Source organism: Penicillium vulpinum (assembly GCF_028829585.1).
Source record: "Penicillium vulpinum strain IBT 29486 chromosome Unknown utg000004l_segment0_segment0, whole genome shotgun sequence".
In the NCBI taxonomy this organism is placed as follows: Eukaryota; Fungi; Ascomycota; class Eurotiomycetes; order Eurotiales; family Aspergillaceae; genus Penicillium; species Penicillium vulpinum.
Genome location: NW_026643244.1, coordinates 3,374,798 through 3,401,430, shown reverse-complemented (window position 1 = coordinate 3,401,430; position 26,633 = coordinate 3,374,798). Strand labels below are relative to the sequence as shown.

Genomic DNA, 26,633 nt, shown 5'->3' with positions numbered 1-26,633 from the left:
ATCGTAAACTACCTAGGCATTGTTGCATTGGTGTACTCCGTACATCAACAGGGGTGTTCTGTTATCAACCGTGTAATGATACTCGGGTGGATTTGGCCCAGAAGCTGTGCGACGTAGCTTAAAAAGTTCAAACAAATTACGATGGAAATAAATTAACGACATATTAGCGCAAAGAGGAGTATTGCGACAGTAGATTCAGTCTCTTCTCTACAATATGTAGTTGTAGTAACTTCTCAGAGAAATTGCGTTTAGCCTGACCCCACATAAAAGCGGTGAGGACTAATGTTTCTTGCCAAACCCACTCAAGCTTTGCCTTTTTGCTCCACAGCTACGCCCAGATACGGTCGTAACTAGACGGACAGAAAGACAGCCGGACGCTGTAGACGGCGGGGAAATGGATGATGTAGATGAGACTACAGCCCTCCTAGGGTTCACCAAGATCAAGTATACTGTCGGTACACCGGACACTCTTGACAGTTTGTCAGACTCACCCGGTGACAGCAGCGACGAGGCGCAGGAAAAGCCCCTGCCTAAGCTGCAGATTTTGTTACTTTGCTATGCCCGTGCAGTGGAGCCTCTGGCCTTTTTCTCCATCTTCCCCTATATCAGTCAAATGGTGCAGGACAATGGGAACGTGCCAGACTCGGATATCGGCTTCTACAGCGGACTCATCGAGTCAATGTTCTCCCTGACGCAGGCCATTGTTATGATATTATGGGGCCTAGCAGCCGATCGTATGGGCCGTAGGCCGGTCTTGGTCTTCTCCTTGTTCGGTGTGACTGTGGCGACAGGCCTCTTTGGCCTGGCCAAGACCATACCACAGATGGTCATGTTTAGGTGTCTTGCTGGAGTCTTTGCTGGGACCATTGTCACCATCCGCACGATGATAGCCGAGCACAGCACACCCAGTACCCAGGCCCGGGCGTTCAGCTGGTTCGCCTTTAGCGGGAACCTAGGCATCTTCGTAGGGCCTTTATTGGGCGGTGCACTTGCTAACCCGGTACAACAATACCCTGGTATTTTCGGGGGTATCGGCTTCTTCGAAAAATATCCCTACGCGCTCTCGAGCTTAGTAGTCGCATTGGTGGGAGCCACCGCTGCCGTGTCTAGCGCCTTGTTTGTCGAAGAGACGTTGAAGAAGGAGCCGGTTGTGGTGGATCATGATGGCGAAGAGGTGGCATATGATGCGCCAGCCCAGAATGGTGACCTATCGACATGGCAGCTTCTCAGATCACCAGGGGTTGGTATGGTCCTATACGCGTACGGGCATATCATGATCCTTGCCTTTGCGTACACGGCCATTATTCCAGTCTTTTGGTTCACTCCCGTACATCTCGGGGGGTATAGTTTCACGACTCTGCAAATTTCGTTGATGATGGGTCTAAATGGTGCCGCACAGGCTACATGGCTCCTCCTAGTGTTTCCCCCTTTGCAGAAGAGGATAGGGTCGAATGGAGTGATCCGCCTCTGCGCTTTTATCTTTCCATTATTCTTCCTATGTTGCCCTCTTGGCAATGTACTTCTTCGCATGGGCACAGATGGATCCGTTAAAGCCTTTTGGATTCTCTTGCCGACTGGGCTGGCCATTGGCTGTGGAGTCAGCATGAGCTACACGGCGATTCAGCTCGCCCTGAACGACGTCGCACCCTCGCCGAGGGTACTGGGCACGCTGAATGCGCTGGCGCTGACTGGTACTAGTACTCTGAGAGCGTTCTGCCCGGCTCTCTTCACTAGCCTCTTCGCCATGGGGGCGAGGACACAGCTGGCTGGAGGCCATGCCATCTGGATACTCATGCTTGTGCTTGCTTCGGGCTTATCGGTTACAACAAAATTTCTCCCAGAGCCCAAGGTCATCGGCAAGCGCCGGAACAGCCAAACCAGGTGATGATGTTCCGATTAGCTGAATTCACAGCACAATCAAGATTGTTCAAGAGCTCTTTTTTTTGGAAGAGAGCTACATTGGGCGATGCTGCACAAATTTTACAATTTTATCTGGGATTCGTTTCATGTGGTAAGTACAATTGCTGCACATTACATGGGTCTATGTCAATAAGAAAGAGTGTGCCCAGCCATATTTGAGTGACTGAATATATTTCATTTTTCAACTTTTACTTCTCGGGAATGGTTCAAGCCTATCATCTAGCCAAAATTGAATTTTCTTTCTGCATCATACACTCAGCACTCCCCTCTAATACTACCAGCTAATTCCTCCGTTTGTAAGTGTCTATCAGAGGTGCAGAGAAAAATCGACATTATAATTTCATATCCTTACTGATAGAGCCGACCTATCGGATATCATTCACAATTACCTAGACCCCTTGAAGCAGGGACCTCATGACCTGAGCTGACGGCTCTTTTGTTAGATAGATCCTCGTCACCCATGTTGATCATCGTCGATCATGACCTACAGAATGCTAAACAATGTCTTTCTTCCAGAATGCAGGGGCAAGGAATCTAGCCTGATGACAGTACTATCGCTACAAATTCCCTGCTATGCATTCACTTCAATTCGGGAATCCATTCTGTATCAGCCCTACCAATCTACTCGGCGCCTCTTATACGCCAACGTCGTAACGCCAAAAGCCACAATGCCGATATCCGAGAAAGTAACGGTGGTAGATTTCGACGGTTAGATCATCCCAAGACTGGCTCCAACGCGAAAATGGACCCACATGCCCTTATCATCACCCACCACAGCACCAGCAGTCACTACCTGTGAGTTTTAATTAATCTTTCAATAGACAAGCTTAGTCCAAGCCTAACAACCTACCAGGTTGGTGCAAGTATAGTGGGTGATGTGTTTCGTAAAGATGAGCGCGGACTACCAGTCGCTCTGGTCAGTCTCGGGCGGCTAGCACTGGGAGTATAATGGCGTGAGGAAGCCTGAGTTCCGACTGCCAATTATGGTTCCTGCTTCGCTACTGGTTCCTGTTGGATTGGTAATTTACGGCTGGAGTGTAGAGTACCAGACTCATTGGATTGTGCTAGATATCGGTATTGCACTCCGGTTCATGGGGGCAACTATATCTTCCAGTGTTGCAGCCAGTATCTACTAAGTGCATTCCCTGTCTATGCTGCTAGTGTCAATGGGGGTGTTGATGTTGTGCGAGGATTCATAGCCTTTGGGTTCCCATTATCCAGCCCGGTGATGTATGTGAGACTTGGCTATGTATAGGGGAACATCGTATTGGTATTATTGGAATTGGTTATTAGATGTCCTATTTCTTTCATCCTATGGAAGTATTGAGAGAGACTGAGAGCTGTGAGCAATTTTGCATATCAAATTAAATAAATCGCTTGATATTCACTATAGAATAAATCATGAATTATAACAAAGATTTCATATGTCCTCATTCTCCATTCTCATTCATCCGCACAATCTCTCTCATCATATCATAGCAAACCCTTTCACCAACATAACTATCCTGCTGATAATCCTCATGCGAGCGCACAAACTCCCTCATCCAAGTCGCCGGTGTAGGATTCTCACCACTGGCTCGATCACTAATCAACTCTAAATACGGAGCAATCTTCTCCTGCTCTGTCGCCGCCATCTTGCTCTGATTCAGGTAGTACCGCACAATAGCAACCAACCCAGGGAACCCATTTGGATCAGACTCCCCATTGAAGATCTCATCAGCAGACATAAGCGCAATTTCCTCTTTCTTGTTCCCATTCCCCTCCTTCTCCTCACCCAACAGATCAGGGGCCTTATCCTTACACAGCGATATTTGTCCCTCAACCAAGTTCGAACACCCCAACCATCCAAGCCTCCGGAACCACATCTTCCCGCCACAAACAGCTTTCCGCTCCTTTGCAAAACCCATCGACTCGCCAACCTTGTCAATGGGGATATAGAAATTCAGATGCATAGTGACTATAGCTCTGGAGAGCAGATATGCGAAGATGGCAAACGCCGCATTCGCCTTATCCGTGAGCTGGGACTCCATTGTGCGGAACTCAACACACCACCCTGGGCCTGTGTCTGTAATTGGGAGCTTAAAGCGGACTGCGTGCCAGACAAAGCTTTGGAGGAGCTCGAACAGTTTCGTGTTTGAGGCATTGAGGTTGTTTGTGTCTTCTTCTGTTAGCACGAGCGGGTCGCGCGAGAGGATGGAGGCGAAGTGTGTTGCTAGGGAATCGTCCATGACGCCGTCCAGCAAACGTTGTTTGATTTCTTGATTCATTGGTTGCAGTGGTGAATCGCTCTCGAGACCCGGGGGCTTTTCTTCGGAGAGGTATGTGCGGTTCCAGGTCCAGCGTGGGGGCTGTGAAGGTTCGTTAGTGAGATTGCTTTTGTTGTGAGGGTTGACAGTTCAACATACGATAGTTTCCATCTCTTCTGGTCGACGGTCGTCTACTAAATCTCCAAATCGCTGCCACCGGATATCCGTGTCAACGAGGTATCCCTTCCAGATTGGGACTGCGGCGGTCATAGCGAGGAATATTGGCGCGAGAGGTATTAGCTGGTCGTGTAGCCAACGGGCTTCTGATTCATTTTGTGCTTGGAAGGTTGTTTGGAGGCTGCAGCAGCCGATTCCGGTCTCAAGGTCATCTAAGCAGAGGTGGTTTCTGACTTTCTCTCCTGAGGGTAAGATATCGTGGAATGAATTCGATGTCTCGGTGTCTTGATAGATTGGGTAATGTGTTTTCTTGTTACTGTGTCTTCGGCTGAGGATATTCTCTGGGACGATTCTATATCGCGGAAGAGAGCATACGGAGTGATTTGTCTGGGTTCGACCTTGGGGAGTTGTCCATTGACCATCCACTCCAGCCCGAGGAAAGAAGGATAGTGACATGGTATGCTGGTTTGGTGAAAGTATGCGATTGATGACTTGTCGTCTGATGAAGGTTATTATATTGTTCTCCAATAATTGAGAATTACTTACCTTCTCTTCATATTTTGCTGGACGCTCAGGAGATCCTCGATGCTCCCCGTGTATGGTTTTGCGGGAGTTGTCTCAACCACATACTTGGCCCATTCCCATTGGAGAACAATCCTACTTAAGAGTTAGATGAAGTTACCTTAGTGATGGTGATATACTGACGGTTCTTCTTTGCTGGCCGGACTTTCTTGCCATTGGCGGATTACCTTCTCCTGATCTAGTAGCAATGTCGCCCGCTCAGAACTTGAGTTCAAATCAACTAGGTTGTATTCGATCTTTGCAATGGATTAGCTCATTCTTTTTTTTCAAACTCTAGATTGATACACACCTCATCACCCCACGAAGCGATATTGTCATTACGATGCCGCTGTTTATGCCAAAGGCAAAGCAATTGCTACCATGCCCGTCAGCAACGAACCAACGGCAATTAAGAAGCAAAACAAACCTCAGTTGCCCATCGCTGAATATTTGGTGCAGCCTGTTCAGTCTCTGGCCAGCCTATTGACGGTCCATCCACGCTGTGTACGGTTAGATATCGCCGTTGCGTGGAATTATGAGTAAATGTACATACGGTAACCCCATATTTGATATGATTTCGAATCAGCTATGGATTTTGATAGTAAAGATTGGATACTGCGGTAACTAGATACGATATACCAGAGATCTAAACGTACTTATAACTACTCAAATTTCCATGTTGACCGCGACGTCATTTTCAAGGGTCTCTGCGCCGATCTACAGGCTATTGGCGATCGTCTGTTTCAGTCCGCAGAATTCTCTTAGCTTGTTTCTTTTCAATATACATACACTTCACGCCCAGGAAAACACGCTTGGCAGAGTCATGTTCTCAGCCCTAACCTTGATATGACGACGTCATATGACGCGGCACGTTGTAAGGATGCAGGGGGGGAACCTGTATTTTTTTATTCAAGCTAATAATTGAATTATCGAAGCCCGCCAATTGAAAGATGAAGATATAATGATATTCATCCTGGTGGGTGGGACATATAGAACTTGGAGCTCGTAAACTAGCGGGGTTACATAATGCCGAGAGGGGGAAAGAATGAGGTACCGCAACATCACTAGTAGAAAATACTAGATTTCACGTCTCACATGGAAAATCTACGATTTTTCAGATAATATAATGCATTTAGTATCGTCAGCAAGCGTCTCTGTGTTACTTCGGTTTGCAAGCCTCCCAAATATCAGGTATAGGATCGCGTAATCTTCTATATACAGCAGCCTCCATGCTTTTATCTGAACCTCATTGCTCGTTGCTGTATAGCAATCGTGCGAAGCCCACCAATTACTGATTTCTGGTGGCCTGCACCGGATAGTAAGTTGTAAGGATTAGATACCTTTTGTATATAAACTCCATACAAAAGGTACATGAGCATAACATCGATTTTTCTCAACTGTCAAAATAGCTTCAAAAAAATAAAAGAATACTGATTCAATCCAGTCTTTTTAACTGATATAGCACAAAAATTAATTTTAAATATGATATAAAAGAGTAAGGAGCACATCCAGAGGCACAACATAAATATCGTATATAAAAGCTCATTCTTGATAACTATTACTAAAGTTAATACTACAAAATCAAGACTTTCTTTGACCTACATACATAGTCCTATGTCCCCAAAAGCTATTTGGAGGGTTGAGAAAATCGAGGCTGTGACTAACTATGTTGTCTATTAAAAAAAGTAATTTTTTGTAGTAATTTTTGTAGTAGTTTTTACAGCAGTAGTGGTACTAGTGAGATATATATACTATGTGTATACTTCACATTCTATCACAATTGTATAAAATAAAATTCTATATAAAATCGTTACTAATTGTTCTGCCTCTCTATTAGGGACCGCGTTTTCCAGGTCTATCGGGATTAGAGATCTGATACACTTGCTAATCGTGCAACTGGTATACAGCGCTCTCGGTGTACTCCTACCCCGGGCCTAGTTTGCCGCGATAATTGACTTGAAAAGGGACCGGTTGACGTATGGCGGCTTTCATTCCATCCGAGAACCAATTGAGTCATCCCGAGGTCCATGCTGTTGTAATATTCTGTTCCATAAATCCATCAATGCTGTTGCACCATGGCCAGGCATCTATTTTCTTGGCATCAAGGACCTTGAGAGGACTTTGGCAGTTATCCACAGGGTTTACTGATGCGATATAGTTTTTCATCCTTTTTAATTCTCCAATTCCGACAACCAAAACTGTCCATACGCAAACCAACAATGAGTTTAGAACTAAAGCTTTAGGATCTTACGTAGAGTCGAGTCTAAGTTTCTACTTTGTCCAAATCAGGCGTCGGAGGTTCAAGTCACCATCATCTTGTAAAATGAAACCCCTCCACAAACTCCTTACCACTCCGTAAATCAGATATCTCAAGCATCAAATACAAATATCAAATACAAATATCAAATATCAAATACCAGACACCAAACATTAAACACCAAACACTCATCATGCCATCCTCTTCACTCTATCGGATTTCACCTACTAAGCAGGCAACACATCACAACCTGATGGACATGGTGATGGGCGACGAGAAGTCATCATTTTCACTCCACCGAGGCTCGCCTACTAAACATGCAACACCTCACAAACGGACGGATATGGTGCTAGGTGGCGAAAAGACTGAAATTGAAATGAAGCTAGAAAGAGATGGAAATATCAACGCTCTCCAGCGATATCGATACCTGACATGGAGCAAAAATGCCGTACATCCTGAAGTCTCGTACGAACTTCTTGACACAGAAGAAAACCTCCGAGAAGTTGTTCAAGAAGAGATATCCATCAAAGAAGGAACTGCTGCGCCGGGAACCAATGCTCAAGAAAGATTCCGTGTCTTAAACACGAAATATTGGCTCTTGTTCAGAGGTGGTGGTACTGTCGTTCCGATCTGGAAGATCTTCAATTGAGAGGCTTTAACCTTTGGCGATCACATCCCCAGTGGTATATGCATCGTATGCTCGTCGAGGAATGTGCCGGTCGACAACGATGCTGCGCTCGTGGATGTGGCTGCTGTATTAACCGTTTAATGCTTCCATCCCGGAGTCTTGGTATTGGACACTGTACACTCGAATGTGCGTGTTGTCGGAGAGCGAGGGGTTTTGAAGTTTCTCCCACCGATAAGAAATTATTGAAGAAACAATTCAAGAACACTGTCCAGGAGCGGGGCTACCGTATAACCAGATACCGCCAAGTTTCGATTTGGGGCCTTGTTGGTGATAGCAGGGAGGATCCGTTTGACATGATTGATGCGCCGCCGAGCTACGATCAGATTGAAAATAAAGGCGTGAAGGGACTGCTTGACTGGGTCCAAACCAAGTTTTGAGGTTAAAAACTTGAGTTGTTATTATTATCATAGCCGCCATTGTGGCTATTGTGGTTATCTTTATTTCCCTTGGGACTCTTTTGCTTTAATATCAACCGAGAATTGAGAAATCAAAGGCTTTCGGCCGTTTCACACACTATGTGCATTACTTCCTCTGTAGAAGCCTTGGTGTTGAGGAAGTCAGTCACTTCCTCAGAGTTCAGATGTAAAGACAGAGAGGGCCCTCGAAGAAGTTTGCTGCTACTGAAGCGTTTGCTAGTTTCAGAAATAAACTATTTTCGGGATCCAAAGTCACTCATGGGACTCTGATCGGTGGCTTGATATTAAGCTTGGCTGCAAGCTCAGCAAATACAGGATGTCCTGGAGCATAGAGGAGTCGGTTCCCGTAAAAATTAACAGTAATACCAACAAATTCAGGATTAAAAAGTGCCGTGATGCCGACATCGAGGCATGATTGCCTGAATTGTGAGTGCGAGGGTTGGAGGTGGCATATGATCGAAATGAGCGGGGCTTGAATAAGAATGCATATCAGGCACAATATTGGGAGGTTGTTAAGTGCCACAATAGGAAATCCATTCTTTAACTTGCTTATATTAAGATTGGAGCAAATTATCTGCTTAGTACTGGAGTACAGTAATCTGAATTTCAGTTTGTGGTTCATGAACGGGAGACATGAGACGGGGATAGGGCTACGGGCCTGTACCTTTGCTGAGCCAACCCAAAATCTCGTATACAGCCCACCTAATTTAGCCGCAGAGGAAATTTCTTTTTCTCCTAGGCTTGGAGTTTACATAGCGAGAGAATGGTGGTCGCTCGGACAATAAAGCATCAGCAGTGGTAAGTTGGGATCGGCAGGGACTAGTTGGTCTAAGTTGGACATTGGTCTGATATAGCCAAATTATATCCAAGAAAAAACACAGCGCTCATTATAAAATATTTGAACCCACACATGACCATCTAGTTGAAGGCTAATACATAATTTACTTACAATGAGAGAAATATCACCTACCGCCAAGGTGAGAACCTTTGGGGCACCAAGACTTCCTCTTTCCTTGGCCTCGAAAACACTAGTACATATTTCAGCGGAGTAGCAGGTATAAAGTCAGGTACCCTGTGCGGCTGATTCCCAATTTGAAAGTATTTGCCAGGATTTCACTCTGAACAGTCCTGAAATTGTCCCACCAAAATGAGATTCTCTATCTATTCCATTGCAGTCATGACTTCAGTGTCCGGGGTCCTGGCTCAAGATCCAGGTCCATCTCCTACTGCTTCAATGGGCTGTGAGCCACACGGAGACCATTGGTACATTCTATCCCGTCGTATTTTGTGTCTATTACTCGAAGCCATCTAATAAAACTCTTTCTATACAGGCACTGTGACGGCCCAGCCTCATCAGCTGTCTTCTCGGTTACATCCACGGCAAACGAGATAGAAGTAGGCGCAACTACTATTCATACTTCTCCCACACTACCTAGTCCTACCGAGTCTGTTGGCTGCGAGCCACATGGAGACCATTGGTACGTTCTACCCTACCGTATGTTGTGTCTATTACTCGAAGCTGCTTAGTAACCCTCTTTCTATACAGGCACTGTGACGGCCCAGCTTCATCAGCTGCCTCCTCAGTTACATCAACAGCAAACAAAGTCGAAGTGAGCACCACCATTACTCATGCTTCTCCCACAATGCCTAGTCCTACCGAGTCTGTTGGCTGCGAGCCGCATAATGACCACTGGCACTGCGATGGACCGGCTGAGACGACTAGTGCATCTGCGAGTGCATCTGCGAGTGTTTCTACAAATTCTGGAGACCAGGAAGGCAGTGTTGGAGCAAACGGCGTCCAGCTTTTCCTGCTTGTTGGATTGTCGCTTCTCGCTGCTAGCGTGAATGTTTAATTGCCGATGATCTGGCGGCAAGAGAGAGAGAGAGAGAGGGGGGGGGTGGGTGTCTGTGTGTGTGTCTATGCGCATACGTTGCTATATCATCGACGGCCTCGAGCCATAGGGATCTCAATCTGTAGTGTATTGTTCCATTCAAATTCATGAAGATATTCTGATTTCCATTTTGGGATAGGGGCAAATCCTGTACTTGGGGTATCCTGTAAGAGCTAGGTAATCCACCTGAACCAAAAGCCATTGGGGGCATCGCTCTCTAGGATATGTCTGATTTTGAAACTGGATCCTGCTGATATAAGAATGCTCGCGAGCATAGCACCCAACTGCGGTGATTAAATAAAATTTAAATAGAGATTCTAACGTTGTTAGTATTATAATAAGGGCTCTTAATATGTATGTACAGAATAAAAAGCAATGTAGACGGCGCAAAACGAACGGTAACTCATGAGACAAAAAGAAAAGATGGAAAGCTAGACAGCATGAAACCTAGGGGCAGACGACTCTACACTAACGGTATGCTACTGCAGAGTAGTATACCGCTAGGATCCATGCTGTCCAGCTTTCCGTATGGAAAATCATAATGGTGAATCTTATACCAACTTGGAAGAATATCTAGACTGCCGGCCAATAAAGGATCTACATGCCTATTGCCCCATATGTTGACTTTTTCAATCTCATCTTTGCTCTAAGGCTACTGGGTACATACCTATGTGCATCCATCTCATAGAGCCATATGGTTTAACCAGGCTGGAGGATTTACCCTTGAGAGCTCTTAGGCTACTTCAGGAAGTGAAAAATTATTTTCGAACAATCGAGAGGATATACTACTCCCTTCAGGAGAATAGGAAGTTTCCTATGACAAGTGAGCAAGTTTCTGATTTCGGGGTCGCCGCTCTGGTACAACTTCACAACCCGTTACAAGCTATTTCCTACCGCAGATGGATTTTCCAGATGCCGTGGATTCTCCAAACCTGGCAAATTCGCCCTTTGCGGAATTTGGAAGTTGGTCTGAACGGCTACCCGTATCCCTTGACTCTTGAATTATTCCAGACGGGTCTGTTTTCAGAGGTTATGATCTGGGAATACAGAGTAAAAACAGCTTAAAATATCTAAAACGACCTTTGACTCGTGATTATGATGAAAACCACTACGAATGCTCCCCTAGTACCCACCCATCACCAAAAATTTATCTCTTGGGACCTCAACAAGCGCTGGTAAGATTAGGACTATGCGGTTCAATATATCTCGCATAGCAAAAGGGCGAATCTTGGGAAGTTGGATTAGGTCGGACTATAAGAGAAGACTAAAAGGTAATGCATATGGATCAACAGAAAGCGCTAGAGTGCACGAAAGTGCACTCCCCGGTTAAGAAAGTATTTTAATTGGTAATCTAGCATGTTAAGCATCAGGATTTATATGGTGCGCTTTTTGGGAGAATTTATTTCAGTTTGATACTATTCCATATTTGATCCATATATTGGGTTCGAGTTAGGCTCTTTTAATCCCCATTATAATAACTGATCTTGCGACATTAACTCTACAGCCTACGTCCATACGAGACTGATACATAGATCATCGATTGTAACATGAGCAATATATGACCAGATAACATAAATTGAAATAAAGTAATGTCATAACAGATGACCCAAAACTATCACTACGTACTATCGAAAGAGTTGCTTGGATGAAGTCTGATGATTTCTTTTCTTCGCTACGTAGGATACTGAATACAGAACGAGTGTGGGGAGAGCCAAGATGGGTATGTATAGCCAGGTTGAGGAAGATGCAAGCAAGACGGAAAATGAAAGATGCGATTGGGTTCTCTCCCCAAGAGGAGAAGGCAAACGACAAAAAGGACAGTCGGAAAAGAAGAGAAACAGAAATGGACTTAGCCTCCTTGATGTTCCAGCCCTAGATCCTATGCTAATCCAGTCAGAGAATGAGAAATTGAAAGTTGGTTTGGTTGGCTTGTAAAAAAACGACGGGTTCGTGAGTAGTGGGTTACATTTAACAAAGAACAAGACCAAGAATCCAGAACAGGAGAGGGAATAAATCCTGCATTGCGCGCTGCAAGAGGGGAAGAGGTAGAGAGATCCAGGTACAGTAGAGGCAGAGTAGAGGTAACAGCAACAGACTCTCTATTCCTGTCCAAAGCCAAGCGTTTCCTCCACCGCGATAGACATTTTGTGCTCGAGGGCATCGTGCGTCTTGTAAGGAGGGAGATCAAGACGGTTGAAGCTGTGGGGAAAACGAGGTTAGCTATGATAAGCCAGATACAAGAATCAGCGTCGAATACATACCAAGTATGCGACTTAGGCAGCGCAGAAGGATCGCCAGACTTCTCAATGGTAAACCGTCTGGGACCATCAGAACCCTGCAGATCCTTGAATCCGTTAACAGGGATACGCGAGGTACCAGTAGTGAACTGAAGAAGACGAGACTTCTGCTCAGCATCCCAGGTGCGAACGATCTTCCAGAAGTTCTGGATAACCTCGTCCTGCTCCTGGTAACCGCGATAGTCGGTGTGCTTCTTCCAATCTTCCACATCGATATCGGCGATACCACCGATGAGCAACTCGAGTTCGCGCTCGTCGAAGACGTTGACGAGATCAGGAGGGATAAGCTCGTTGAAGCCAGACATGAAAGCATCGAACTGCTCCTCAACTCGCTTCATGATCTTCCATTCCGTAACCAACCTGCAATGCGGTTAGCGGGGTTTCATCGAGCTGGAGGTTCAGCTGGTTCTACTCACTCAATGTACTGAGGCTTGTTCTCGTTGGTGACGGGAATATCCCGTCCACCGGGTATCAAATCAATAGTGCGACGCTCGCCAAACTTCTCATCGTCAACCGAAAACGTGAGTTCCACAATTCCGTCAATGTCATTATCCCTGCCACGGTGTTAGTGATAATTCCTCAAAATGAGACTGTACGTATCAAACTTACAGTGTCCATGCCAAATTGCGGTGCAGATCCTCATCCACACCTTCCATATCTTGAAGACTGACCTTCTTCCGCAACATCATCTTGTAGAAAGCTCCAATAAAGAAGGAATCCAGGAAACGACGGTGGAAGATAGCCAGACCAACCACTCGGCCGATGAACTTGAAGTAATTGAGATGCTCGGGGTTCACGCCCGAGTGGGGATTAATCTGCAAGGTATAATTATCGTGGGCAGAGTATTCGAAGAGACAGTAGAAGGGATTGAACATTTCGTGAGAGAGGAGGAAGAAGAATTCACTGAGAGAGTTAGCAAGCTTTGATGAAAAGAGAAAGGGACAATGGAACATACCGTGAAAGACCACCGTAGTCGAGACCATCTTCACCATCGAACTTGATCATTAGACGCTTCTTAAGATCGGATGCGCTCTGGCGCATGATCTCGGCGTATGAATCCTCGAAGATGTTATTACGACGGACTTTAACGTGGCACTGTCCGGACATAATGCGCAACGCAGGTTGAGACCGGAAGTAGATCAGCTTGCGCCGGAAGTCACGCTTATACTGGGGCACGCCCTGATCCAAAGAGGACGGGAGTCGTGGATCATCCCAAGTAGTGGTCTTCGTGTTGTGGTCAACGAAATATACTCGAGCAGTGTTGGTGAGACGCATCTCCCAGCCGCTGGGGAGAGGACCCAACTGGGATACGGGCTGCTGTTGAATGGTGGTATTATTTGCGCCACCTGTGGTCTGTCCCTGGCCATACATGCGGATGTACTGCTGCCGGCGAGGATCGACCCATGTCGTCGTGCGTGTGTTGTGGTCCACGAAGTAGGGCCGTCCCTCGGGCGTCACTCGTCGTTCCCAGCCTGGTGGAAGCTCCCCTGTGCCTGCAGTGGTGGCTCCCGTTGCCATCATGGAGATCGCGGCGGCGTTGGATCCGGTTGGGGCTCCAGTTGCGAGAGAGGTTCCTGCGTTAGGCCCGGGGGGTGGTGTCGGTATCTGCTGAGGATCTGGCAGGTTGGGTGAATTGGCGCCAGTTCGATCTTCGGGAAGCATTCGGCTCTGGTGGGCGCGACGTTCAAGCTGCATGTTGGCTTCGCGCTGCGAACGCTGAGCATGCTCGTTATAGTTGGCCGCTGGTCGAGACCAGGTTGTGGTGCGCGTATTATGGTCCACATAATATGTCCGTCCCAAATTGTCTTCACGGCGTTCGTATCCGGCAGGGAGTCGACCCTGGCTGTCCTCAAAAGAACTGAGATTGGCACGAGATGGGACGCCGGGTCCAGGGGGATTGGTTGGGGCGCCATTGATCGGGGGAGGAGCACCAGCCGGTGGACCAGTGGTCGGAGTGCGCTGGCTCAACGATGAACTTGATACGGGGGCAGGGGAGGTATCGACATTGCTCGGTCCGGCCTGTGTTTGAGGTGTTGGTGCTGCAACCTGGGGCACAAGACCGCTGGAAGTTGATGTCTGGGCCTGTTGGCGCTGGAGTCCATTCTGGTTCGGATGCGGGGTGGCAAGGTTTGACGATAGGTTGATGATCAATTTTCCGTGGACCACAAGGTTATCATTCGATTTTTTCAGGTCCCGAGTAAGCATTTCTGTGGGGGGGCACATGTCAGTCCACGTCCCTATGACTCGCGATCGACGTTCTTCGGACGTACCATCACCGCCCATCGACAAATCAATGACATCGCCGATGCGAACATTGATGACTCCAAGGAACCCTTGATCCTTCTTTTTGAATTTCTTCTGGTCGAAGATCTGGATCGCAAGAATGCTGTCTTCGTTGACTCTCCTGTAAAGATTGGCCCAGGGTTAACGAGGTTTCAACATTTTCCCTGATAGCGGAGAGTGTATCACGTACAAATCGAATGGCTCATTCCAGTAGGGATTCAGAGTCTTCTTGATCACAGAAGTTGTATGCGTTTGCTCTCCTCCAACTGTGGCCACGGCGAATGGATCGGGGAATCCTAGAAAGAGGTGGTCAGTTCAACCCCGCAGCACTCGATCGACCGATCTCAAAGAGACAACGTACGGAAGACATCGCGTTTGTACAAGCCGTCGGCCGCGATAACTATAACCAGAGATGTCAGTCTTATACGGATGCGGAACCCCGCAGAGGCTCATGTCGATGATTCGACAGGAATGATAAGTCTTACTCGTGACCCGGAGATTTGGCTGGCTGCAATTCATGTCAGCGATGATCTGAAGATCCAGATCAGAATAGATCCAGAGAGGAGTTCCAACTTACGCTGGGAGATTTGACGCCATGATTTACAAGCGCCGATCAATCACGCCCAAAGAACAGCGCGGGCGCGCACATTCACGAGGGGGAGAAGGACCAAACCGAGTTCGCCCAGGGTCAAAAGCCTGGAAGAGTGGATAGGTTGGTGATTTGCAGGTTGGTGATGGGGGTAGTGTTGAGAGAGGAGAAGGAAGAGAAAGGAAGGGTTAGGCGTTAGGTGCGCCCGGGGTTTGTATGGCACAGGTACTCAGACAACGTATTCACTATGTACGAGATACCCGGTCAGTACTTCCTGGGGCTGAGCACGGGGGATTTATAACTTGAATAATATTTTCAAATTTTACTTACATGGCCATATAACACATTTAACTATTGTTCATAGAATTAATTCTTTTCAAGTTTCCTAGTCATACGTAATAGAGAAATTCAGCGGGTATGGGCGGGAAGAGTGGCAATTCGATATTAATAGGATGGTAATAAGAGAATTATCACAACTATCACTGTAAATATCATAATATAAGAGCCATTTTTAGGCAACCATATTGAAATATATATATTTCTACTCTGCATCTGTCTTTATATACATTGGTACGATGTTATGCATCTCGTACTATATAATACATAATCTTCCTCTAGTTATTAGTCTAAACCTACTCGTAGTGTTCCATACATTAAATACAAAGTCAGCAATAGCTAAATGTTATCTCTTATTTTTTTTTTTTGCTAATTCTCTGCCCGGAAATTATTGTACAGCACATGTCCCACAACTCCAAAGCCATACCTAAAGAAAAGGAGGAGAGGAATCAGTTCAGATGATCCTGAAATCGGACACCAGACCCGGGATATCCAGAAGCACCCTCAAGCACCCTCAAAAAAGACACTTAGTAGGGCGAGAAACCACGTCCCCGGCCCCGGAAAGCAGCACCACCGCCTCGATATCCACCACGGGGGAAGCCACGGCCACGACCACGACCACGGAAGCCACCCCGGCCACGGTGCATACCAGGCAGGTTGGTACGTTTGGGAACGACCTGTTATTCGATATCAGCGAGTGTAAAGAGAATAGTACCAGCAATTCTGAACCGACCTTCAAGTTACGACCACGGAAGACACTCTCGTTCAAGACCAAAGCTTGGGCGACCAAGCTGGGTTCCGCAAATTCAACGTAGGCATAACTACAACGCGCGTTATCAGCATATATCCATTTTTATTTTCCTTCCTTCCATTCAGATCTCACCCTTTGGGCTGGCCAGAAAACTTGTCCAGCAAGATCGTAACCCGGTTGATGGAACCACAGCTCTGGAAATGAGCTTGGATCTCCTCTGGCGAAGCACCGTAGTCGACATTTCCGACGAAAATACTACGCGCATCGATATCTTCCTTGTTCTCTTGCAGGCTCTCAGTCTGCTGGTCGAGATCAGCTTGCATCTCGCGCAGCTTGGCAGCCTCGGATTCCATCTCGGCCACTCGTCGCTTCATGGCTTCAATCTCTTCCTTTATGAATCAATCATATTAGCGGGTATGTCTTGTATATAAGAAAAAGTATGCGACGTGGGTGTCAAAGAAATGACCCAAAGATCTCGAACAAAGAGTGTGGAATTGCTTTCAGTGCAACGGAACAACCCCGAATACACCTACCTCGTCATCTGCACCATCTTCCTGGGATGGAATCTGCTCCCCCTTGATCTGCTCTGGGATCTCTTGTCCTTCGGCAGCCATTTTGTCGGCAAAAAAAAAAGGTGTTGAGAGGTTGGGGGTATTCGAAGGGTCGGTGGACGCGCCGGGGATACCGATGAGGGGAGCAAGTCAAAGCTCTCCGAGTGTCGATTTGATCTTCGCGCACCAAATTTGGTATAGAAAAACGAAGGTATGAAGCTGCTTGGAATTGGGAACTGCCCAGATGATTTGGATGAGTAAACAGATCCCTCTGTTCTAGACCTCTAGGCGGCAGAGAATTGAAGTTCTGGGATTTGGCAACGAGAGGCTTTCTGTATTGGGAATAGCGCCTTTTCCGACTGCGATGAATGGGCGGTATACATATGTACTGCCGGGCGGTGTATACAGCTACTGCATTACACATTCATACACATAGGACATAGTTAGGAGCTGTAGCATGTAGGAATGCAAATCATGTTCATTCAAAATTGACATGGTTTGCTTCTGGCTGCTATATAATAAATTTCAATGTTATAGATAAGTACAAAACCCCAAAGCTCCATGGTTTGGGAGAGGCGCAAACAAGCCACAAAAGACAATCACGCGACAATCACAAAATGAAAGCGAAAGATTCAATTTTATTGGGTGAACCCTGTTTTGTGGAAAATCATAAAAATCAGAGTGAAAAAATCCAGCACATAGAGATAGATGGCAACATAGACAATGTTGAGAAAATGACTCGATTCAAGGTATCATGTATCAAATTGAAAAAGCATAGGATCTGCAACCAGGCGAGAAGGAGAAGAACATATGGCCAGGCAAACAACAAGGCAATTATTTACATAGAGGAAGGAGGAAAAAAGGATACTACTTTGTAGGTATAAGGGGAGCATCACGAAGCCGGAGGATGGTTCTTGCGGAAGGAGACCTTCTCAACAGCCACATTTTCTACCCCATTGGCATCAGTCTTCAACTGATAGACGTACAACACAAGGACATCACCTTGGATCTATTCAGGGTCAGCATATGAGCTATCCTCCGAATCTGTCGGAGCAACTTACGTCCATCAGACAGAAACTCGGTGTAGGCTCCTCGCCATCTGGCCAGAAGCCCGAGCTCATGGCCCCCGTTGCGCTTCCTGGGTTGATAAAGAACCGACCCTCCATCTCAAATGCCTCAAAGCGGTGAGTACCACCCCATAGCAGGACATCAACATCCATCTGGCGGGCCGCGATAAGCAGTGCGTCGGCATCGGCGGGTGGCACGATGGTGTGGCCATGGGTGAAACCAATGCGTAGACTGCCGTGATTCACAATTTTGGAGAGAGGTAGATTGGGAGAGTCGACATCGTAGTCACCCTTGACCATCTGCAGGTCCGGGGCTACCTCGCGGAGGAAATCATAGGTCTCGCGGTCAGTCAAATTGCCCAGACAAAGTGTCTGACCGATCTTTCCGGGGGTCAGGAGCTTGCGGAACTAGAATCGATAGAAATTATCAGTAGGGCGTAGTAAATTGCGACGCAGAAGAAAGACAGACCTTGGCTGGAAGATCCTAGACAAGTATGTTAGCGGAGATAACAAAGCTGAGCTGAGGACAGCTTACAGGAGCTCGGTCAGGGATGAATAGGTCACCAATGACCAAGACTAAACGGGCGGTCATCCTGGATGGTGCGTGTGGGGGTAAATGGAGGTCAATGGTCCATGCACGGTGATCGGAAATCGGATCAAGCCAGATAGAAACAACGCCTGTTGACTTCAGCCTGTTGGAGCTTCGCGGGGAAGAGCAACTAAGAAATGCCCTAAGCCCTATGTCGTACCCAAATGCGGCTAGTGCTATCTATTGTATGAAGCCATCCCGATCTTTTATTTGTTTCGCATTGGCTGATCAGGCCGAACATTCTCGTCCAAATGCTTTTCGGGTTGACGAGTCCAATCCATACTCTACCCCATGTTTCCTCGAAGGTTTCCGAACTCCCCAAGGTCACCGGAGACCAGAAAGGGCATACTACATTGAATGGGGTTCGGCGGTTGAATGGAGTAGCAATTGCCGAACAGACACCGGCATTGAGATTGGCATATCAAATAGATGAGATAGATGGGATATTATATACACATTCAATGCAGAAAGCAGGTCTACATAGAGTGTAGTATTCTGATTCTCCTATCTTCAACGTCAGTAAAAACAGGAGTAAAACAGTACAACATCATAAGATCAATACTACAAGCAATTGCTAATAGAATGATATCAAATGACCTGCAGAATACCCCAGAATATTTTATATCCACAAATTTAAGGACCAACACCTACAGCGTACGACGTAGACTGTTGTCGGTAGGATCCGCCCGGCCTTTCTCCGATGTCCCCTAAACCACCCCTTGGTAGACCTTGAAAAGAATGATTTATAAATAACCCCTTCACATCTCACTCTCACATGCCCTCGGTACTATCATCCGAGTGAACAAATCATCGCACCCCAATCGGTATTTCGGCCAATCAACTCGGCGGCGATACCCGACAATCCCAAAGTTGCCCTCGGGAACTGCTCCAATCCCCTTTCACGCGAAGTACCCCGCGGCTCGCCGCGATCGGATGGCGTCCAAATCTACTGAGCGTCTGAGCCTGATTTCCAGACACCTGGACCAGCGCCTCCCTCTACCTGACCTCAATACTCCCTTCTCGACCGAGAGAGATTCCCTTTTCTCAGACGACGTCGAATATAAACCCATTGATCGCTCCATCCCTCCTGCCCCTCTCCCAGAACAAACTCCCACTATGTCTGCTCAAGCCCCTCACAACACCCTCCTGATCCCGGGACCCATCGAATTCGACGATGCCGTCCTCGAGTCTATGTCCCACTATGCGTGAGTTGTCGAGGTCACAATACATCATGCTACAATGAATAACGAACTAACTCCCCCAGTGAGAGCCACGTCGCTCCCGGCTTCGTCAAGGTCTTCGGCGAGACCCTAACTCTCGTCCGTAAACTCTTCCAGTCCACCAACCCCACCGCGCAGCCCTTCATCATCTCCGGAAGCGGTACACTCGGCTGGGATCTCGTCTCCGCCAATCTGATCGAGCGTGACGAGAACGCCCTCGTTCTCAACACCGGTTACTTCGGCGACTCCTTCGGCAAGTGCCTCGAGACCTACGGCGCCAACGTGACTCATCTCAAGGCGCCCATCGGCGATCGCTCCTCGCTCGAGGAAATCGAGCAAGCCCTGAAGGAGAAGTCATACAAGCTTATCACCCTCACACATGTCGACACCTCGACCGGCGTACTCTCGGACGTCAAGGGCGTTGCGCAATTGGTGCGCCGCGTCAGCCCCGATACACTCGTTGTCGTGGACGGCGTGTGCAGCGTTGGCTCTGAGGAGATCGCCTTCGACGAGTGGGATCTCGATGTTGTCGTCACAGCCTCTCAGAAGGCCATCGGTTGCCCTCCAGGTCTCAGCATCGTCATGACATCCGGCCGTGCCATCCAGGTCTCCCAGTCACGCAAGACCCCTCCCGGCGCTTACTACGCCTCCATCGCCAACTGGCTTCCCATCATGCAGAACTACGAGAACAACAAGCCCTCTTACTTCGCTACCCCGCCCACCCAGCTCATCCACGCCCTGCACACCACTCTCCGCCAGATCACCGCTGATGTCCCTGGCCGCTTCGCTATCCACACCGAGGTCTCCGATAAGGTTAAGGCAGCTGCTGCCGAGCTTGGTCTTAAGCAGCTCGCTTCCCGCCCTGAATGCCAGGCCCATGGTATGACTGCCCTGTACTTGCCTGAGGGTCTGTCCCCGCCTGATGTCCTGCCTGGTCTGCTTAAGCGTGGTGTTATCTTTGCAGCTGGCCTGCACAAGGAGATTGCTACTAAGTACATCCGTTTCGGTCACATGGGTGTCAGTGTGACTGATCCCAAGCGTGGTGATGTTGACAATGCCCTGGCGGCGCTCAAGGAGGCTCTGGCCGAGGCTAAGCAGGCCAAGGGGCTGTAAGGGCTGTACCAAATAGGTTCGATGTAAATAAGATCACTTGGACTCGCCCAGAGTAAGCCTCGTGGATTATCTTTTGGGAAAACTACTGCAATGAATTATTGATCATAGAAAATTTGTTTATTCCACCTGTAAAACTGTTTTGAGAGTAGGATGGTATCATGACTTTGTATTATCAACATCGTACAAAAAACAATAAACTTGCTGTTCGCTTTTCCTTTCCTCTCCTACCAATAGCATACAATCCTCCAACTGCCCAAACAAGAACCAAATTAATCTGCAGGTACCCGCCGATCCTCCACATTCCGGAATCTTCCCTATTGGCGCGTCTATCTAAAACCTCCCTATGCGAAGCATACACCAGGCTCATAGGAATGCAGTACCTAGGTATAGTATGGACTTTGAACCGCAAGTCGCAGCCAAGAATGCAATATGGTGCTTAGAATTACTCCATGCAGTTGTATTTCCCCCTATCAGCTCCTAGTTGTCAGTGAGCCGTAGCATGTCAAGGGCTCCCCTGCCACACCCCTAGACAGCAACGCATTGGCCTACCCTCTCTTGTATAACGCGGTTGGTCACCAATTCTTTGATCGTAGCCCTATGGTGTGGAATGTTTTGTCTTTAATAGAAATGTAGCTGGAGGCTTCATTTTATCCTATATTAGTATACCCCTTCATCCTGCAAAGGCCTCTTCGTTTTTGTTACGCCCATCCAGATATATAAAATCTTTTCAAAATGTATTACTTGAAATCCACCCTTCCATTTGTCGTAGTAGCCACTGCTCTCGTCTCAGCGGACACAGCCAAAACAACCACATTAACAGATAGTGTGGTGAGTACTGCATGTGCGTCAGGAAAGTAGGTCGAGTCGATCCATATATACACGTTCATGGGCGGTTATTTTGATTTCAAACTGAGCCCAAACACTAAATCTTCAAACCAACAGAATCCTACAGCAATGCATCCAATCAATGCAATCTGACCTTGAGAACTGCGAACCGAACGACTGGAACTGCCTGTGTACTAGTAGCACGAATTTGGTAAAGTAAGTCTCGACTACCACCTAAGCAATTCCCAAAACTTACCCTATATACCACCTACCTCTATACATTCCACACATTGACACTAATATCACTCAGCTGCTATAACAATTGTCTCGAGGACCCATTGAGAAAAGACGCCCAGTCCACCTTGCAACAAAGCTGCGCTAATGCCAAATCATATGGTATTACTGCTAGAGCTGCGACTACGAGTAGTAATGATATCGACGACGGAACTTATATCTCCGAATCTGATGTTGAGAATGATTTCCAGGACGGACGGCCGAGGCAGTCGTATAGTGGGCTGGAGGTTAATTCCATCCGTCCGGAAAAAGGGACTGCTTCTGTTTTGAGGATTGGCGGCTGGCTAGGTTGCATTGGGCTCGCGCTAGGGGTTATCTTTTAGTTCTGGTGTTGCGTTGAGGTCCTGCTGTCTTTATATCAAAAAAATATTACTGTATGATAATCGTGTACCATAGAATGATTGTCTCAGGAAGTGGTTCTACCAAGTAGCATTATCCACTAAACAGATACTATGCACATATAGGCAGTATGGCAGTCGCTTCATTGACCCCTGGGCTTCACTTCGTACTTTGCATCTCTTCACGTAGAGTATCCTATTTTTTTTCTTGCATTTTCTTTTACTAAGTAACGTAATAAAGATGAAATAAAGAGAATAAATAATAGAACTTTGCCCCGAGCTCCGTAACTAAAATAACAAAAATTTCGCCAGCGTGTCTTGCAACGCGCTATGCATCACGCTCAACGACTCGAACAACTTCCGTTCCATTTTTTGTATCTCCGACGGGATCTCCTGCAATCCAGCATAGAAGGGTGACCCAGTCATCCAAGTTATTTTGCACACCACCGTTAAAGTCCATGATCGGTGACGAGCGGACTTGTAGTGCTTCGGGGTTCTGCTTGTCATGCCAGATCTGAAGGATACGGGCTTGGAAACCCGACGCAGAAATGATGATGATAGGAATGTATCGGTGGTCATTATATCCATCTTCAATTCGGCGCTTAGCGATCAAGCCATAGGCAATAGATATCTCACCCGAGTTGAAGCGATTGGCACGGAAGGGCTGCGAATCAACCATGAAGGCGGTGATATGGGGTTGAGATGTATCCTTTGCGTTCGCCCAGCTTGTGATATTCCATTGCCATTGGGGCGCATATACGGAGTCAAGTTCGTTGCTATATAGTAAAACCGATTAGAAATAAAGGCGTTATAAATAATGTAAGAACTCGGTGACTTACTCCTCATCAGACATATCACGCGGCGGAATATCACCAAAAAAGTTGTCCAGAGAATAATGTAGACCCTTAATCACCTGGCACGCGTTAACCCATCCCCGGTATCTACATAATTCTGGGGTATCATCGATGTTCAAACCGTGGATGTCGAATTTATCCCAAGGCTGTTCACGGACCGCATATTCTCTCATTTTATCATAGGAAAATGGGTGCACAAAGCATGGGCCATAGTCATTCCCATCACCGGAGATTAAATTAAGTTCAGTGGTGGTGATATGCAATTTTTCCTGGTTCTTCCGAGAGAGGACGAGCGCGAGGAGCTTCCTAGTAGCGGCGTGACAGGATTTGACCCAGATCTGGCCTTCATCCCAATGTGTCCTTGTGGGTTCATTATCTGTAGTGCTTGACTCCATGCTGTGCGTTAGATGGTCACGCTAGCGAGGTAGGTTGAAGTTTACTGAAGTGTTATCCTGCTGGAAACAAAGGGAAAGAGGGACGGGAGCTCTGAGTTTAGGACGTCTTTTATGACTAATGTTGCGAGGCTGTCCCAAGGTTTTTATCGGTCTCGTTACGCGCTTTGCTGTTATTGTTGTTGATGTGATGGTTGGTTGGTGATGGTTGGTGTTGGGTACGCGCAGGCAGTTAATTGGTTGAGCAGCCGCCCAGGTTGAATTTTTACTTGGCAGACAATCATCAAGCGTGATATAGATCAATCATAGATCATCGCTCTATTACAATACTCTAAATTTGATGCCCTTGATCATTTCATATCATGTCGTATTATACATTGCGAAACTGTTTTGTAAATCGCGGATTGCTGTTCTACTCCGTACTACGTACTGCGTACGACTTACGGGTATCAAGTAGAAACAAGCCTCCAAAAAAATATCCGAAAAGTTTGAAAGAAGACTTTCAATTCAACACCTCGAATACCATCCTAGGTCAAGTAGATTATATTATGATGTAGCATAGCATGAAAAAGAAAACAAAGAGAGGGAATGTGTGTGAGAACAATTGGGGAAGAGGTGGACAGTGAGGCGTTGAGTGCATCACTCAATTCCTCAGTATGTAGTACATAGCCCCGCAACAGCGCCGCACTAAGGCGGTTGACCCGCAATGTCGATTGCTTAGTATTATTAGACCTACCTAGGTACTTATGTAAAGGGGTTCGTATAGTTAACTATAGGGTGTATAGTAACTCTCATTATTTAAATCTATCAACAACTGCTGCCAGCATATCGTTATATATATCCTTCCATGGTTACGCTCACAATTTCAGCTCGCGCTGTACTAACATGGTTAACCTACAATGCCGATTACTTGGTATTATTAGCTCTATTCACCTAATCACGCTTATATTTAAGAAACTATAGCTAGCGTATCGCTAGATATACCCATCCGTAGTTAGTCTTACAATTGTAACTCGCGCTGTACCAACGCGGTTAACCCGCAATGTCGATTGTTTGGTGTTACTAGCTCCATCCAGTCCATCACGGTCATGTTTGAGAAATTGTGACCGGATTGTGATAGTGGCATCTTGTTGTTTAATACTGGGCTTTCATTCACAACCCTTATGCGTCTCCTGAAATTTCCAATTGCTCCAAGTCAACATGATGACTCGATACGTTCCAACTAGTTAGAGACCGCCACTACTTATATCTTGCTGCAGAATGCATCTTGATCTATCTGATTCCCAGGTTAAAGCTGTGCCTATGTCATCTTAACATCCTGTCTACTCACTTCTAGATTATCAATTCCTATCATCCTTTTTTTCTTCTCTGAAAATGCCAGAGCTACCAAGTAATAAAATTTATTGGGTGAACCAGGTCGAGGCCGCGAAAATCAAGAACAAGACAATTCATTCATTCGAGTCTCCAGCTTCCGGGTCAAAAATCAATTGGCGACAATTTCTCCTTCTCCGGGTTTTATGGGTGACGAATCAAGCCACCAAACTATCAAGCCCGTCCGAGCGTGGCAGATGGGGAGTCACAGAGCAAAATATTCAAGCCGCTCGACAACACCTGAAAGCAATGCCTGGCTGGACGCGATACATATCAACTGCCTCTAAAACTCTGGCATGGCACCGGGAAAATAATTTCTCGTCTCTTGGCGCTTTTTCACTGGTTTGTCTATACCAGCTCAATTCTAATTCCATCAATCCATCTCAGGGTATGTTTATCCACAAGCTTGAGTTTTCACCAATGAAAACTAGAAGCCAGGATCTAGCTGGTGATGCTCAGGTAAAGGGTGGCAACCCTGTTACACCGACACGTTCTCAAAGAAAAGCGACAGCATCTGATGATTCCAGGATGGTCGACAAGGCAATAGTTGGCCTTAAGGACCTTTCCATTGATGATGACAATGAAAGCTCCGAGAGCCCAGAGGATGGTTTCTACCTTTCGCCTCTCAGTCCGCCCACCGGAGATTTTGGTCCCGCGTTCAAGAGTATCAGTGACGAACAAATTGTCAACATAGCACTACTTCTTTATCTTCAAGCGCTGCTGATCAATTTCAGTGGTATCAGGGCAGATTGGACATCCGAGTGCCGCGCCTTGGTAGTGAAGAGAGATAAGGACCAAAAGGTCTACGAGGCGCGTGTGGATGGGTTTCTTCGCTATCAGGATGACCCAGATAACCCAATAATAGCTATCGTCGAAGTCAAGCCCTTTCTTCGTGACATAGCGCCCGATTTAAACCCCACCCGAATGCAGGAGAGTGCTCATATGGCTGCATGGATTTCCCAGCATCCCCCGACACCTTCTGAGCTTACTTCAGGCGGCACATTCAGGTGTGTTATTTCAGTCTGCAGACGTTCTCTACCATTATGAGAGAACCAAAGGGTGAAGATTTGCTGATAGTAGATGCCTCAATAGTCGTCTACTCGTCTCCTAGGACCGTCAATATATTTATCTGACCTTCGCGGAGTTCGATGCTGGGTATGTACACTATATTTGTGATACCACTCCAAGCCCGAAGCTGTCAACTTCCTTGGTCAAGAACCCCTCAACTACCCCAAGCCAGAGCTCGTCGGCTGAACTTAGCTTTCTGAAAATGAACGAATATGGACCTTTCGATATTTCAAAGGATAACCACATGGACTCACTTGGGCAGATCTTACTGGCTTTCTGCATTCGGGCATGCGAGATCAGAGAGAAAGTGGTACCAAAGGTGTAGAGACCAAATTGGCATGGTGTATACAACGTTGTATTTTGCTCGTTGGAAGGAGAAAGGGGAAGGAAGGCTGGCTGGCCAGCAGAACAAATTTGACTTTTTTGTTGCTTTGTGGTAGACATAACCGCTACACATTTGACATATCTTTGTACCTATGTTTTTGGTTCTCCGCGCCAATCTGATTTTTGGTATGCATTTTTCTCCTTTTTTTTTCGA

At 46.8% G+C, this 26,633-nt stretch overlaps 11 protein-coding genes across 11 annotated transcripts; 6 read left to right on the top strand and 5 right to left on the bottom strand.

The window, feature by feature from the left end:
* Positions 1-394: 394 nt before the first annotated feature.
* On the top strand, positions 395-1,885 carry N7479_009764 (MFS transporter; the record flags this gene model as incomplete). The annotated part of the gene is made up of 1 exon (XM_057257457.1): positions 395-1,885. The coding sequence occupies one exon, from the start codon at positions 395-397 to the stop codon at positions 1,883-1,885; it is 1,491 nt and encodes a 496-aa protein (XP_057104915.1).
* Positions 1,886-3,350: 1,465 nt separating this feature from the next.
* On the bottom strand, positions 3,351-5,468 carry N7479_009763 (glutamate--cysteine ligase; the record flags this gene model as incomplete). Its single annotated transcript, XM_057257456.1, has 7 exons — positions 3,351-4,268; positions 4,326-4,842; positions 4,890-5,000; positions 5,049-5,161; positions 5,215-5,253; positions 5,332-5,404; positions 5,458-5,468. The coding sequence occupies 7 exons, from the start codon at positions 5,466-5,468 to the stop codon at positions 3,351-3,353; spliced, it is 1,782 nt and encodes a 593-aa protein (XP_057104914.1).
* A 1,886-nt stretch (positions 5,469-7,354) lies between these two features.
* N7479_009762 (uncharacterized protein) lies at positions 7,355-7,810 on the top strand (the record flags this gene model as incomplete). Its single annotated transcript, XM_057257455.1, has 1 exon — positions 7,355-7,810. One exon carries the CDS (start codon positions 7,355-7,357, stop codon positions 7,808-7,810), a length of 456 nt encoding a protein of 151 aa, XP_057104913.1.
* Positions 7,811-9,412: 1,602 nt separating this feature from the next.
* On the top strand, positions 9,413-10,118 carry N7479_009761 (uncharacterized protein; the record flags this gene model as incomplete). The annotated part of the gene is made up of 3 exons (XM_057257454.1): positions 9,413-9,528; positions 9,597-9,743; positions 9,812-10,118. 3 exons carry the CDS (start codon positions 9,413-9,415, stop codon positions 10,116-10,118), a joined length of 570 nt encoding a protein of 189 aa, XP_057104912.1.
* Positions 10,119-12,256: 2,138 nt separating this feature from the next.
* Positions 12,257-15,334, bottom strand: N7479_009760 (NEDD4 family E3 ubiquitin-protein ligase; the record flags this gene model as incomplete). The annotated part of the gene is made up of 10 exons (XM_057257453.1): positions 12,257-12,356; positions 12,419-12,814; positions 12,871-13,008; positions 13,064-13,357; positions 13,410-14,661; positions 14,725-14,858; positions 14,928-15,033; positions 15,099-15,137; positions 15,223-15,245; positions 15,315-15,334. 10 exons carry the CDS (start codon positions 15,332-15,334, stop codon positions 12,257-12,259), a joined length of 2,502 nt encoding a protein of 833 aa, XP_057104911.1.
* An 855-nt stretch (positions 15,335-16,189) lies between these two features.
* Positions 16,190-17,027, bottom strand: N7479_009759 (polyadenylate-binding protein; the record flags this gene model as incomplete). The annotated part of the gene is made up of 4 exons (XM_057257452.1): positions 16,190-16,339; positions 16,396-16,483; positions 16,546-16,802; positions 16,947-17,027. 4 exons carry the CDS (start codon positions 17,025-17,027, stop codon positions 16,190-16,192), a joined length of 576 nt encoding a protein of 191 aa, XP_057104910.1.
* An 829-nt stretch (positions 17,028-17,856) lies between these two features.
* Positions 17,857-18,623, bottom strand: N7479_009758 (vacuolar protein sorting-associated protein 29; the record flags this gene model as incomplete). The annotated part of the gene is made up of 4 exons (XM_057257451.1): positions 17,857-17,973; positions 18,026-18,439; positions 18,501-18,515; positions 18,567-18,623. The coding sequence occupies 4 exons, from the start codon at positions 18,621-18,623 to the stop codon at positions 17,857-17,859; spliced, it is 603 nt and encodes a 200-aa protein (XP_057104909.1).
* A 930-nt stretch (positions 18,624-19,553) lies between these two features.
* N7479_009757 (alanine--glyoxylate transaminase) lies at positions 19,554-20,953 on the top strand (the record flags this gene model as incomplete). Its single annotated transcript, XM_057257450.1, has 2 exons — positions 19,554-19,825; positions 19,885-20,953. The coding sequence occupies 2 exons, from the start codon at positions 19,554-19,556 to the stop codon at positions 20,951-20,953; spliced, it is 1,341 nt and encodes a 446-aa protein (XP_057104908.1).
* A 732-nt stretch (positions 20,954-21,685) lies between these two features.
* Positions 21,686-22,395, top strand: N7479_009756 (GPI anchored serine-threonine rich protein; the record flags this gene model as incomplete). Its single annotated transcript, XM_057257449.1, has 3 exons — positions 21,686-21,807; positions 21,896-21,994; positions 22,089-22,395. The coding sequence occupies 3 exons, from the start codon at positions 21,686-21,688 to the stop codon at positions 22,393-22,395; spliced, it is 528 nt and encodes a 175-aa protein (XP_057104907.1).
* A 343-nt stretch (positions 22,396-22,738) lies between these two features.
* N7479_009755 (uncharacterized protein) lies at positions 22,739-23,659 on the bottom strand (the record flags this gene model as incomplete). The annotated part of the gene is made up of 2 exons (XM_057257448.1): positions 22,739-23,186; positions 23,250-23,659. The coding sequence occupies 2 exons, from the start codon at positions 23,657-23,659 to the stop codon at positions 22,739-22,741; spliced, it is 858 nt and encodes a 285-aa protein (XP_057104906.1).
* Positions 23,660-25,030: 1,371 nt separating this feature from the next.
* N7479_009754 (uncharacterized protein) lies at positions 25,031-26,074 on the top strand (the record flags this gene model as incomplete). The annotated part of the gene is made up of 1 exon (XM_057257447.1): positions 25,031-26,074. The coding sequence occupies one exon, from the start codon at positions 25,031-25,033 to the stop codon at positions 26,072-26,074; it is 1,044 nt and encodes a 347-aa protein (XP_057104905.1).
* Between the last annotated feature and the right edge of the window lie 559 nt (positions 26,075-26,633).